At 39.3% G+C, this 15,000-nt stretch overlaps 1 protein-coding gene across 1 annotated transcript; it reads right to left on the bottom strand.

The window, feature by feature from the left end:
* Window positions 1-3,109: 3,109 nt before the first annotated feature.
* On the bottom strand, window positions 3,110-13,785 carry LOC143027660 (serine/threonine-protein kinase PLK3-like). Its single transcript, XM_076189072.1, has 4 exons — window positions 13,410-13,785; window positions 13,080-13,306; window positions 10,497-10,586; window positions 3,110-3,289 (listed from the first exon to the last, which is right to left on the bottom strand). Exons 1-4 carry the CDS (start codon window positions 13,783-13,785, stop codon window positions 3,110-3,112), a joined length of 873 nt encoding a protein of 290 aa, XP_076045187.1.
* Between the last annotated feature and the right edge of the window lie 1,215 nt (window positions 13,786-15,000).

Below are 15,000 nucleotides of genomic sequence, written 5' to 3'. Positions count from 1 at the left end.
ACATTTTATATATATGCTGTATATATGTATGTATATATATATATATGTATATCTATATATATATATGTGTATATGTATATATATATATATATATATATTTTTATATGTATATATATATATATATGTATATATATAAATATATACATATTAATATATATATATATATATATATATATATATATATATGCAATTCAATTCACTAAAACGCGTGAATGTAATATTTCGCAGAAAACCACTCAGGAAATAAGACACTTTGATCATAGTGTCTTATTTCCCGAGTGGTTTTCTGCGATATATATATACATATATTATATATATGTATATATATTTATATATATACATATATATATATATATATATACCTATATACATATATATATATATATATTCTATTTATAACATTGTATGGGTTTGTATTTGTAGCTTACTGTTCGCTATCTAACCCATTGTGTTGTAACTCCTAAACCGATTCCTGGACTGGGATCGAAACGTCCGCAAATAAAACATATGTACCAAGTCTCGACTCTGGTGTTTTCTCTATTCTTCGACATGGATCCTAGAACTCCTCTCGTGTATATCTGCATCTTATATTTTTGAAAGTCCGTGCGGTATAGAAATAAAGATTGATGTATCCAGCAGTCTATAACGAGCCTATTTGGAATAGCGGTTTACATCAAATGTCCTGGACCAGAGATGGGCAAGTTTTTTGCAAAACTAAGCTAATCATTGATGGAAAAAGTTCGTCACGTTCCGACCGTAATTGCTGAGAACTTGTTATTATTTACTTTTTTTTTTAAAAGTATCATGGAAGCTTTCCAAATATTAATATAAAAAAAATCGGTAAAATCAAAGAATATTGTAAATGTAATTTGTAAGTCATGTCAGTACAATAATTTTTACTGAAATGTCGGTCTTCCCTTTATGGATAAATTTAGCTGTCATATACGTCATACAATTAAAAAAAAAATTCTAACATCAACAAAATAATAGAAAATATTGATTTAACATCATTTTAACAGAAACTTACGTTTATGATAAACATGTTGAACAGCAGACTTTACAGATTGTTGATAAAAAAAAAAAATGCGGTCACTGAAAATGAGATAATCACTTCGGATAGCTATAGCCTTTTGTGGTGAGACACTAGTATTTTGTTTAGATTAAAGTTTATACCATCGTGTAGCTGAACGTGGATTTTGCTTACCGACTATTTTGTTATTTACGAAACATGAAAGAATATATAGATTTATGGTAAAGGTGCCACGTATAGAGCCACCTGGCGACTGTTGCAACAACTAAACCACGAAAAACCTGTAAAGGCGGTGCAATGTAGTACAATTTGAAGTTTTAAGATTTATTTAGATAAATAGCTAAACAATATGCTGTAATGCCTGCCATTTAATTATCTGTTTATCATAGTTAATGTATTTATTATTATTTATCTTTATTTTTCATTATTAGCTTATTTATCATTTATTATAATATATTGTTACTTTCCTGTTAGTTTATCATTTATCAATGTAAATTTATTTATTTTGTTTTATTTATCTTTTCTTTTTTTTCCATATTTGACCTGGTTATAGACCAAAAGGTCTCCTGTTGGCATGCTCTTTGTAGTCATTTATAAACCAGTGTCGCCATGAACTTTTATCAAAACTGTCGTATGCAGGGCGTCCAATCTATCGGATTTATGAATACATGATAAAATTGTATCCTATTGAGATGAAGTGTAATATTCGACAAAGAATTTGTTGGGTTATCTATTTCATTCTTGTCTTATGGTGAACTCGCGTACCGAGAAAAGTCCTTTGGCTCGCCACACTCAGCACGCGTGCCATGAGTTGCCCACACCCTGTCGTCCTAGATGATAGCTTAGGTTTGTGTGAGTGGCATCCTTCTTGTTGAAAGAAAGTACATCTGCATAATTTATCCATTACCCAGGTTACGGTTAGTATCTTTCCTAGCGTATATATATATATATATATATATATATATATATATATATATATATATATATATATATATATATATATGTGTGTGTGTGTGTGTGTGCGTGTATATATGTGTGTATGTATGTATTATATATACTTATGTATATATGTGTATATATATATACATATATATATATATATGTGTGTGTGTGTGTGTGTGTGTGTGTGTGTGTGTGTGTGTGTGTATGTATGTATTATATATACTTATGTATATATGTATATATATATATATATATTATAACACACACACACACACACACACACACACACACACACACACACACACACACACATATATATATGTATATATATATATATATATATATATATATATATATATATAACATGCATATATACACAACATATCCGCAAGCACGAGTGCATGCACATACACATGTACAGTAAGTACCATACCGTGTCTACGAGCACGCACGGAAGATTACAGTCCTACGCCGCTCCTCCAACTGCAGGGTAGCCAGTTGATGCAGAAGGAAAGATGACGTCGTGGAGAAAGAGCGACGAGGGAAGAGGCTGAAACATCTAGAGATTATTATTATAAATAGATTTTTTCGTCGATTTGCGGGACTCGCACCCACGCGGACCTTGAGGCGATCGGGGCGAGAGAGAGGCGGTAGACTCAGAGACTTAAGCAAGCAAACATCCCTAAACATAACTGAAAATCATTTCCATGGTCATCAGGGCACCTGTAAGCCAGACCAAGACAAGCGAATGTTACAGTGACAACATATAAGGTGGGGAGAGACAATTGAAAGGTTTGAAACAGGGAGAGAAATGAAAAGGATTTCCCTACTTAAAGTGGTCTCGACACATCATTCTTAACTTTTTGGGTAGTGGAGGGGTTTCAACCCTGTTTAAGCTAAACAAGACTAAATACAAGTGGGAGAGTTGGGCGGTTAAGACCATAGGGCGTGCAGTGGATCTCATCTTGCGGCAGGTGAGGCGCGGGAGAATGACATCATCGAGTAAATATGTTGATAAGCCTCGACTGTTGCCATTACGGGCCATTCCGGTGCCAAACCGCCGAGTCACCTTGTCGGGCTACGCAGCAGCTCCGATCTTGGACTTCAGGAGTTCGAGCTCCCGACTTTGTATCCTTCTTAGCACAGGATCACTTCTCCTAAGAGCTGTCCCATGCTTGCATCTCCCCCTCCAGGCACCTTTTCACGTGTTTGCGATCCTGACGCCCGAAACGGAGATGCCATTCCAGCAGGTTCTTCAGCACCAGCTGCGAGGATACCATCTGGTACCCGTGACTCATCCTTAACCCCGCCTCCAACCTTGATAGACATTTTGAAACATTTGCTTAGTCCTGAATCTGTTTCTTGGAGTTGGTGGGTTTGAGTCCTTACCCGAAGGACTGTCGCTTCTTCCAGATGTAATTCGTCCTTCCATTTACTTAAGAACCCTTCCCTGAGCTTCTCGTGAGGCTGTGTTCTACAAATGTAGGAGAAAAAACAACCGCGAAAAGAGAGAGAGAGAGAGAGAGAGAGAGAGAGAGAGAGAGAGAGAGAGAGAGGGTTAAAGAAGAGCCCGCCTACCATTTGCACCTTTCCCCGAAGCAGCTGTTTCGCTAACGTCGCAATAATTTGGCACAAAATGAGAACACTCCTTGTCCATCACAGAATAAAAAGCACTTTTATTCCTCTATACCGGTGACTCTCTCTGAAGACTTTATTCTGGGGTAATACCATACAAGTCTTTTCAGCTTTGGAACACATTTAATATCGTCTGGGATTGGCCAGAAATTATTGCTTATTTACTCGAAGAGGATCGACCTCGGGAACAGTTACCCCCAGTCCCTATGGAGTGGCACCTTTACAGATTTTATACTGGCTAGTATTCAACGATTTTGTCTCTGGTCTGTATCTCGGTCGAAAAAAATCGTCTCGTAATTAGCCAGACTACACTCAGTCAAAAGGGTCACTGCTTCAAAGGGATAAATACATTCAGTGATGTGGCGCACTATGTACATTTCGCTCTGGAAGTCAGAAAGCGATTTTATCATATATAAAGCTGAGGGTCAGACTCAGACCCCGAAAAGAATGGTGTTTTGGTCGGACCGAAACCCCATTCAATCAGGGGCCCACCGCCCTCGTGCAAAAGGTCATTCGACGCTTGCCTCAGTAAAATAAACAGTTTGCCTCAGCACGGAGGTTGGGGGGGGGGGGAAGCTCTTCCCATTGCAGTTGAATCAAATTCAGCTGACGTCATCTAGAAAGATGGTCAGCAGTGTTGGTGGCCCGAGGTTTGGATCAGTATAGACGGAACCCTTCCTCGTAGTGAACCACAAAGCATGTAGGGAAAAACGTATTTTTCGATAATAAGAACGGCGAAATTCTAAGGGCATCGTGGCCTGCTATACAACTTTTTCTTTTATATTTATCTTGACCAATCCCCTCTAACCGGCTTTCCTTTCTTCAGACTTTGCCGTAACTGATGGCAGGCGGTTTTAATTAGTTAGGGGGAAGACGCCATGTTGATAAAGCTAAGTTTCTTTTTTAGAGTTATGTATAAAGGAATTGGCTCAGTCAGTTTACGTTTTGAGTTGTTTCTCTTGTTGCCCCGTCGATTAATTGATTAATGAATGAATTAATAAATTAATTAGATTTGTATATATGCATTTAAACAAAACTTATTACTGAACGAATATATTTTGTTTTTACAACTTTGTATAAGAAAAGTAGCCAAATCAGTTTACGTCTTGAATTGCTTCTTTTGTCACTAAACGAATGTCGTCTTTATAACCAAGCTTGAAATAGAAAAATAGAAAATGTGAAAGCCTTTGTAGTTTCCTCACAACTCCAGACAGTTTCCATACAACTTTTTTGTGGATAATGGTGAGTACAGTACAAAGGCAAACCAAAGGCTATATACGTGATAAACGCAATGAATCTTAAAACCTGACCTACACCCGCTCCCTCTATTCTCCAAAATCCGTGTCTGCTTGGTCCTATACTCATAAATTAGTCCTAATATTTCTTGTAATTCTAGTTAGGGTATAAAAATACTAGTTATAGTTGCGCTCGTGCAATTTTATTTTAAGGACGTCATTTCCAGTGGGAGGAAAATTTTGTAAAAAATACTCAAAGCTTAAGTCGATGAATTGCCTTTGTTAGTATTATCATTATTATCCCAACAAACTCACGAAACTCTCCACCCAGATAACGATTTTTTCATTGTCGTAAAAGCTGACACATGCGCACTGTTAGGCAAATTCGTGGACTAATGAAAAGAGCAGAATGCATTCCACTGATACACTTTTATCAACAGTGACCAGGACTTCAGCCTTAACCCATTGAACTCCGATGACAAGATTCTTTGTCATTTGGTCAAATAAAACAAAAAATCATAAAACACCAAAATGTTTGATCAAACACCAGAAAAATATGACTTCAGTCCTCGCTTCGCTGCGAGCGAAGCGAGGACTGACGTCATATTTTTCTGGTGTTTGATCAAACATTTTGGTGTTTTATGATTTTTTGTTTTATTTGACCAAATGACAAGACATCTTGTCATCGGAGTTCAATGGGTTAATCGTAAGTTCCTTCGAAATCCTCATAGAAATTTACCCATAGTTTATTCAACCTAATCTAAGTTATCCTACATAAATCCTAACTTTCCTGTAGTTCAAACACTAAGTGTCACGCAGTTCGAGCCACCCAAGCCGGTCCCACATTGCAGGATCGTTTCCCCGGCAGACTTGCAAGTCCTTATACCTTTGCGTTCACCATTTCGCTACGGCGACCCGCAAGAAGGATTGTTGTTGTTATGGACTCTGGCTGAAGGCGTATATCCGCGTGGACAGTCTTGTACTGCCGTCATAAATATTATTTTTTGTATTTGATGTGTTTGTTTAGTTAATCAAGGGCGTTTGTAGCCTGGTTAAGTGTTCTGCTTATTGTAGGGTTTGGTGTTGGTGTGTGTCGTTGGTACTGAAGTAAGTTGGGTATCTGTTTGTACCTCTTGTTCCGAGGCTTTGGTATTGTGGATGGTCTACAGTACTTTGGTTGTTTGGAGAGAGGATGGTTTGTTTGTGCATTTGGGGTGGGAAGTTTATTAGTATGGTGTAACTGATGTACTTCATTACGCCTTATATTGTTTATCTTGGAGAGCTTGGTCTTTTCTTGGGTTGGAAGGACGGTAGTAGGTATTGGGGTGAGTTTGGGAAGTTGGCGTATAGGGTTGTGGTGGACTGGAGGTGGGGTAGAGAGTTATGTAGGAGGTTTTTGTGCTTCAGAAGGTAAGAGGTTGGATTGGGTTTTAGTGGCACAGGGAGTTCTTGTTTCTTGAAGGTGATCTCTTATTATGTTCTTCGGGTAAGGAGTCCCAGTCTGATCATCCTGGATCGTATTCGTCTTCAGGCTTCTCCGAAGCTGATGTATTGAGAGTTTCTGAGACAGAATAATTCTTTTTCATATGGGTATACTGCGCAGTTTGAGGATTATCAGGGTTATCTTGGTTGCAGCTTATGCATTTGGCTGGGTTTGAGCATAGGATACAATGTGCGGGAACTGAACAATGTACACATACACCTACTAAGTATTTCAGCGGCTTTGACCCATCGTTTTTCGCTCATATTTCCGAAATAATCATTCACATCAGCATGGTATATTAGCACAGCCTAATTCACATCCTGCCATAATTTTTGACGTTATAGTGCATTCACAAGTGTATTTAATTACGGTGTTTACTCTTGATATTAAGTGTGTCGTAGCCGACACCCGTGAAGTAAATCGAACAAGTGAATTTGGGATACACGAGGTAGTTTGTGATGACGTCACGACTTCACCTGTTCGATTTACTTCACGGGTGTCGGCTACGACACACTTAATATCAAGAGTAAACGCCGTAATTAAATACACTTGTGAATGCACTATAACGTCAAAAATTATGGCAGGGTGTGAATTACGCTGTGCTAATATATCATACTGATGTGAATGGTTATTTCGGAAATATGAGCGAAAAATGATGGGTCAAAGCCGCTGAAATACATAGTAGGCAGCGACATCGTTGTCTAGTGTCTAGTTAGGTTGGAAATTGTGGTTGATTTCAGGTCATTATTAGTGTAGCAGTATTGATATTTGTACCGTTTGTGGTTATCTCAACCCGGTATACTCTTAATACTTTTGATCATCCTACTGTTCTTTTCATTATTCCACTGTGCAGTACCGTAGCGGTGGAATGTGAATTACTCCCACACTGGTGTTAAATGTTTTAAGCTGGGGTGTCCTCCAGGACTTTGTTATACTAAATTCTTGATTCTAGTTCTACTGTTAGGATTTCTCTTTCGGGCCACATTTCACGGGGGTTCCACATTGGTCTTCAAATACATCACATACATTCACAGGGATTTTTTTTTTCTATTGAATCATTGTTAGTAGATTTCAGAATCAGGAATCTTGGATAGTCCAAGATAGGTCCCACTTCGTCTTAGTATGGATCAAGTTGGTGACTATCAAGGTAGACTCAGGAATGCAACATCTCTTAATGAGATGGGGGTTACAGTCGTTGATTGTAGTGCTTGGATCTGCTGATAACACCGACGGTGGCAAATATTACCCCTTCTAGAAAGGGTGGGCAATTGTTCAGGTGTAGACTGTAGACTGTTTTCGAGTTTGGCGGAGAGGTGTGTGTGTGTGTGTGTGTGTGTGTGTGTGTGTGTGTGTGTGTGATTCACCTTGGTTTCACCTTGGTCTTTGGATCACGTGTTGGACTCGTGATCGACAGCTATTTCCCTCCCGGAAGAGAGCTCAGAGCTCGTATGACCGATCTATGGGTAATGCTATAACCTTACACGCACACACACCCCCAACTCCCCGCCCACGATAGTTGGAGTAACGACTCGAAGCGCAGTGATACTGAATTAATTTCGGACCTGGGCAGGATTCGAACCCGGTACCGCCAGTACCGCCATACTGACAGTCCGGGACTCTGTTTGTGTGTGTGTGTGTGTGTGTGTGTGTGTGTGTGTGTGTGTGTGTGTGTGTGTGTGTGTGTGTGTGTGTGTGTGTGTGTGTGTGTGCGTGCGTGCGTGTGTGTGTGTGTGTGTGTGTGTGTGGATAGGGAGCTCATCACTCTGCTCACATGGCGGGACGGAAGTGAAACAAGGGTGCTTTGATTTCGGTAGGACCATTGCTCCCTCCTTCTTATTGTTTGATTATAATTATCATTGAAATCCTTGCCTCGTTGTAGGTGATCTTATGGGACGACTCCCCAGCCAGGTTAGGTTTAGGAAGGCTATGGTTAGAGCCCTTTTTCTAGCCCCTTCCCTATGCAGGATGAGCAGAGTGGATCTTGAGTAAGGCTACTCAGTCGTTTGGGCTGCTACCGAGCTGTGTTGGTCCCTAGGCCCCGTCCACACTGTGCCCCATGACCATAGGGGTGTTAGTGGCGTTGTTAGAAATCGAGGTTTACAACACTGCCAAAGCACTGCTGAGGCGTCCTTAAGGTGACAGTTGGATCTACCCCGCCTGTCCAATGGGTTGTGACGAGAGGTTTCCAGAGGCTGTCCTCTGCCATCACGCGCCGGCAAGCTATTTTATTCAATTGTGTGTGACTCCCTTTCAGAACAGTCACCCCTACTCCATCTAATCTGAATAAAATCGTCTAGCGTTACCATAACCACACCTTCGCCACCATTTTGGACTGCTCTTATGTCCTTCCAACACAGACTTCTCCTACTGTCTTCTACAACGTCGACACCGGTCCCGAAATCGGTTGAGATTCCTTCAATTTCCAGTTTGATCCTAGGACTCGTACATCTTGGGTCGCCATCTTGGTATCCCCAGGAACCATCACCGTGAGTCAATGGAAGCGACACCGTCCCCCTTACCGAATTAGATCGATGAACGTCAACCACAGTTCATTCGGTAGAAAAGGTCATCCCAGGGAAAGAGAGAGTTGGGGGATTTGGGGAATCGATTAATGATGCACCGACCCAGTTGACCTCAATTTAGGTAGTCTTACCATGTCGTCTATAAAAGGAATAGTTTGAGTAAAAATCGTTGAAATGCAAGTGAATATATATCTGACACCGAATCAAAGAACCTTTGGAGTAAGCAATATCACGAGGGATAAAATGAAAACCATTTAGATATGGATTTATTCATTGGTTATGTTTAATTTGTTCTCACAATTGGGTTATCGATGGTTCGGTCTAGAATTCTTCGTGGTGCAAGAGTAGAGGCGCCGATGCTTGAAAGGCTCTTGGGAAATTCACGGTCCTCAGTTCAGTTTTTTTTCCTCACACATAACTGCTCCAATTGTCCATATCTCTTTCCTCTTTCCTCTCTCTCTATCTCTGTGGAGGAAAGGAGTGTGTGTGTGTGTGTGTGTTTGTGTCTGCATGCTTGCATATTTGGGTGTGTGTGTGTGTGCGCGCCCGCGCGTGTATGTGATTCACCATGGTCTTGGATCACGTGTTAGAATCGTGGTCGATACGAGAGTTGGAGTAAGGATTCGCATCGCAATGATACTGAAATTATTTCAGCCCTGGGCGGGATTCGAACCCGGACCGCCGTGGTGGCGGCCGCGATCGCTACCTCTGCGCCGTCAAGTGGGAGTATGGGTGCATGTGTAAATATAAATATATATATATATATATATGTGTGTGTGTGTGTGTGTGTGTGTGTGTGTGTGTGTGTGTGTGTGTGTGTGTGTGTGTGTGTGTGTGTGTGTGTGTGTGTGTGTGTGTTTTCGCTTTATTTATCTCTTTCTTGTTCTACCTATGCCTCCCTCATCCTCTCTCTCTCACTGCTAATCACCACACCCAAATCCTCGTACGAATCAGTCGCCTCGACGTCACGACTTGAAGGAGAGCTCTTGGGATTGGCGGAACCCATGTCCATCACCCAGCACTTATCCAAGTGCAATGGCATCTGACTTTCCCGATCACTTACTTGTTCTCAGTGCACATACCCCAACCCCAAAGATGCGCAAAACCTTCCTTACCAAGGTAGTTTCATTTTAGAATTACAATACCTTATACACACACATACAAATACACACACACACACACACACACACACACACACACACACACACACACACACACACACACACACACACACACACACACACACCGAACACACACACATACCTAACACATACACACACACTGCCAAATACAGAGACGGGACACCCCGAGCGTAAGTCCCCTTCTCGTAAGATACAACTAGGTAAATACACACACACACACACAACACATATGGAAAAGAAAAAAATATGCAATGGGGGTATGCAAGGGTTTTGGAACATAAAAGAAAGGAGTGAAGCTATATGGCAGGAATGGGGAGGTGGAGGAGGAGGAGGAGAGGGTACAAGAAGAGAAATAAAGGATGAAACTGTGAGAAGCTTCGACAAGAGGGTTTATATAAAAAAGAGAGAATCGAGGACATTATCCATGACTCATGGCATCTGCATTTGTCGGCCAATTCACCTGAATAAACCTGAAAGGTGTTTATTGGGAAAATATACAGAACATACCAGTGATTCATGTTTTAGGGCCCAGGGGTTTTCAACCTGGGGTTCGCAAACCACCAGGGGTCCTCGGGTCGGTTTGCAGGCGTTCGATGACTAGCGAAAGATTGCTAAAACATTAAATCTGCAGAGAACATTGTACACCGCTTTTGGTGTTAGTGCTTAACTGATGGATAAAGTCATTACAAATTGAACCATTGCGGTGCCATTGTATATTTAATTAATCTTAATATATTATCATTTTGTATTCTGTGTCAGTTTAATGGGGTTACGGGTCGATGGTCTGATAACTCTCGGGGTTCGTAACGGGAAAAAGATTGAAAATCCCTGTTTTAGACCCTCTGTAACGATGCGAGCTGAAGCCTGAGTAGATACCTCGGGATCATCCAGAACATAAGATATGAGAAAGTCTCTTCAGGGTTGACGAGAGGGGACAGGTCACCCAGTGTCCTGCTCAAGGTCGTTGTGAGTTCCAGGGACACTTCGGCATTCAGCCGTGCGTGCTTGCGTGCGTGCCCGTTCCCTGCACCTCCTCGACGCTACATTGTAGCGAACTGACGTTATCCATCTGTGTGTCGTGAAGCGACGACGTGACGTCACGCAGATGTCTCGCTTTTAAGCGATGTATGTCAGTGTTTTTAATTTGTCTTTTTTTTCAAATATGATAATCTATATTGTTCTGGTGCCGTGTATATATTTTCAGTATTTTCTTTTATGGCAGTGTCCTTCATGTTATTTTATTTATTTATTTATCTATTATAGTATTTCAATTACAGCGGCATTGTTCCTTTTTCTCTCTCTTGTGACAGTGTGGACGTTTTGGTCTCCATTTCCACTGACTTTTTTATTTATTTTTTCTTGACACGTTGCAGACTTTTCTTATTGCATTCTTTCCCCTTTAGGAAGAAATTGAATTGATTTTTCATTCGAGGGGGCATTGCTAACTCGATATATAAATGTGTTATCTTGGTCGAGTTCCCTGTGTATAATAATGTGTTTTAAACTCCTCGTATGAGGCTATGGGAAATTATCCCCACTATAGGGCTCAAAATGAACACAAGTCACTTGGACAAGCTACACACAACAATGTAGATTTAGTTAACAAACTTAATAACCTTGAAATTTACCATGATTTTAATCACGCGCTCAAGTGATTTCTTCTGCATATTCATATATATATATATATATATATATATGTATATATATATATGTATGTATATATATACAGATATATATATATATATATATACATATATATGTATATATACATGTATATATATATGTAAGCGGAGTAGGAAACAAAGGAGTCTGTCTTGAGTTTATTCCTGACTAATTTCGTAGGTATGCTTTTTCAAAAAAAGCATACCTGCGAAAGTAGTCAGGAATAAATTCAAGACAAAGACTCCTGTGTTTCCTACTCCGCTTACGTCAACCTGTCAGAATGTCTCAATATATGTATATATATATATATATATATATATATATATATATATATATATATGAATAGATAAGTAAATAAATTAATTATGATGATGATAATAATAATAACAATAAATAGAAAATAAATTGATAAATGAATAGATAAACGAATAGATAAATAAATTAATAAATAAATAAATAACTAGATAATTGAATAATCATATTATTAGATCTAGAAAATAAATACTTGAATAATTAGATAACCATTAATTGAATGAAAGTAGCTAAATAATTAAATAAGTGAATAATTAAAAATTAGATAATTAGATACCCAAATATATAATAATTAAAATGTTAAAATATCAAAAATATAAAAAGTAAGAAAATTTGATTAATAGATAAATAAATAATCAAATAATTAAATGATAAAATAAATAATCAAGCAATTAGATAATGGAATAAATAATAAAATAATCAAATGATTAAGTAAATAAATTATTAAATAAATAAAAATCAGATTACTAGAGTAATAAGATAATTAGATGTTTAAATAATTAAATGATGAGATAACGAGACATCTAGGTAGATAATGACTAAATAATCTAATAGTTTAATAATTAGGTAATTAGGCAATTAAGTAATTAGGTAATTAAATAGTTGAATAATTAAGTAATTAGATATCTAAGTGATTCAATTATTAAAAAAATAGTTAATCAAATAAATGAATATATAAGTAGATAAATAAATGAAAATCCTAACCAAGCGATTGTTCAAAACAGGCTTAAACTAAGAGATAGAGAATTTTAAATGAGCTAATATCGGGAATAGTTTTTTTTTTCTTCCTAGCTACGACCTGACGATTTTATTCAGCTGAGGGGAAACCCCGTTATCTAAGGGCTATAGATAAAGCCGTAGCTAATATATTAGGCAATGATTTTGATACATTTCAATTTTTGTTTCCAATTTATTGTAGTTAGTTGTTGTTCTTTATACATCTTATATCAATCAAGAAACCATGCGTCTTGCTCAATACCACTGAGAGTTGCTCTTTCTTCAGGGCTTGAAAGATGAATGTTTTTGATTAGATGGAAAATTCTTCTTGGGAATGATTTCCATGGTTTTTTTTTTTGTTTTTTTCAGTCCCATCTCTTCGGTCGAATAGGACCAGACTCCAAAATCTGTGTCTTTGTTTGTTACAGGGACTTTCCGAGGATTTTGACCAGTTACGAGTCTGAAGAGCACAACCCCGCAGGACCAGACGTCGTTGGGCTCTCCCAAGTATCGTCCTGTGAAGACTTCGGGAGCGATGTAAACTGAAGTCCCGCAGCTTTTTGCCAGGTACTCGCCCTTCACGAACTCGCCAGCAAGCCCGAAGTCTCCAATCTTGAGATCGTCGCCTTTGGTTAAGAAAAGATTGTCCAGTTTAAGATCTCAATGCACGATGTTCCTGGAGTGTAAGTACTTCACTCCTTCAATCAGTTGGCTGAAGAAGAATCTTGCCCTCCTTTCGGACATTCCTCTGGTGTCGATTCTGTCCTAGAGTACTTCCGTTTACATATGCTAGGAAAATGTACAAGTTTTCTGTATCCCTGTTTTCGCCCAGGAAGGCCACGACAGTGTTGTGTTTTAGTTTTCGATGAATATCAACTTCCTCTAGTCGTCGCTGAAGGCGATCGATTTTGACAGTTTTTCTTGCACACAGGAAGCCAGAAGTAACGTCCTTTAAGAGCGAAACTGACGCAAAGCCGCCTTTGCCGAAGAAACGTACTTCTTTCCATCTCATTCCTGGTGCAAAACCAAAAGAAGTCTTGAGTTTCTTGATTGTTTGTAAGGTTTCATTTCTCAGTTCAGAAAATTTACGTTTTTTTGAATGCATCACGGACCTCTGAATTTCATCCAGAACGATTCCAATGATGATAAGGCTCCCTAAGATGCTTTTGTTTGTTTGTTTGTTCAGTGTCTTTCTTGGCTTTCTCATCGAGGAGCTGTCCAACCCTGTCGTTGAAGAATCCGAGGAGGACCATGAGCTCCATGATGGTGCAGACACTTACGAAAGCTCGAACTCTCTGGTCGAAATCCTTGTCCAAGTCCTTTGAAGCGTCTTGATTGCCTTGAGGTTCCATCTCGCCGTCGTCTTTGAAGTCACCGTAGTAGCAGTAGAATCCGTTTGATCGCATTTCTGCAAAATTATATGATTATGTTCGCACAGGTGATTCACATAGGAGAATGTCCCGAAATTACTTAGATACTTCTTGTACAAAACAAGTACCGTCTTCGCTTGATAAAAGAAACATTATTGGCGGTAATATTACCATTTTTGTAAACAGTATTAAAGTATTTGATTATGATAACCTGCATTTTCATCCCTGGAGACAATATCGCACCGAAGAGGAGTCATAGACATGATGAACGAGATTTAAGGACGATAGTAAATGATCAATGTTCTACTGAGTGGAGAATATTTATCATTATTATAACTTTTTTCGCATCCGACCTAGTTATGGAGCAAAAGGTCTCCTGTCGGCATGCTCCTCCTTTGTAATCCTTAGTGTCACCTTGCTCCTGGAATAGCCCAAGAGAACAAAATTGTCCAGCATGAGGCAAATAAAAATATATGTGATACTTTATATTGCTGAAGGGGTTCATGGAGATATTTTCTTTAAGCTGCGGACCGCCATTCACCCGAATAAAAGAGTCTGTTGTCAACCAGACAAGAGCAACAGGGGATACTGTCTCGTCCTCCACCGCCAACCAAGTTCGACAACCCAGACGTCGAAAGCTCACTCGGCGCCATCAACCCCCAGTGCGTTGAGGTACTTCATGAATTTTGTTCTCGCCAACGGCAGAGGGTGATTTTATGCATTTTGTGAAGGGGGTGGGAGGAGTTTTTGGTGATCGAGACCTTCTTCAATCTGGAGTACACCCCCAACCCCCTCACCCCTCCACCCCATTTCGTCTTCTTTAAAATCGTCTTAGGTAGGAATAGACTCGGCGAAATTCGTCACCATGATGAGAGTCAATTTGTTTAATGGGGGCGCGAAATCGACTCTCGCTCGATTCGTGCTTGAAAATGCTTGCATGCAAAGATATT

Source organism: Oratosquilla oratoria, chromosome 1 (assembly GCF_046742065.1).
Source record: "Oratosquilla oratoria isolate Oo_2021 chromosome 1, ASM4674206v1, whole genome shotgun sequence".
Classification (NCBI taxonomy): domain Eukaryota; kingdom Metazoa; phylum Arthropoda; class Malacostraca; order Stomatopoda; family Squillidae; genus Oratosquilla; species Oratosquilla oratoria.
This window is presented reverse-complemented; position numbering and strand designations above follow the sequence as displayed.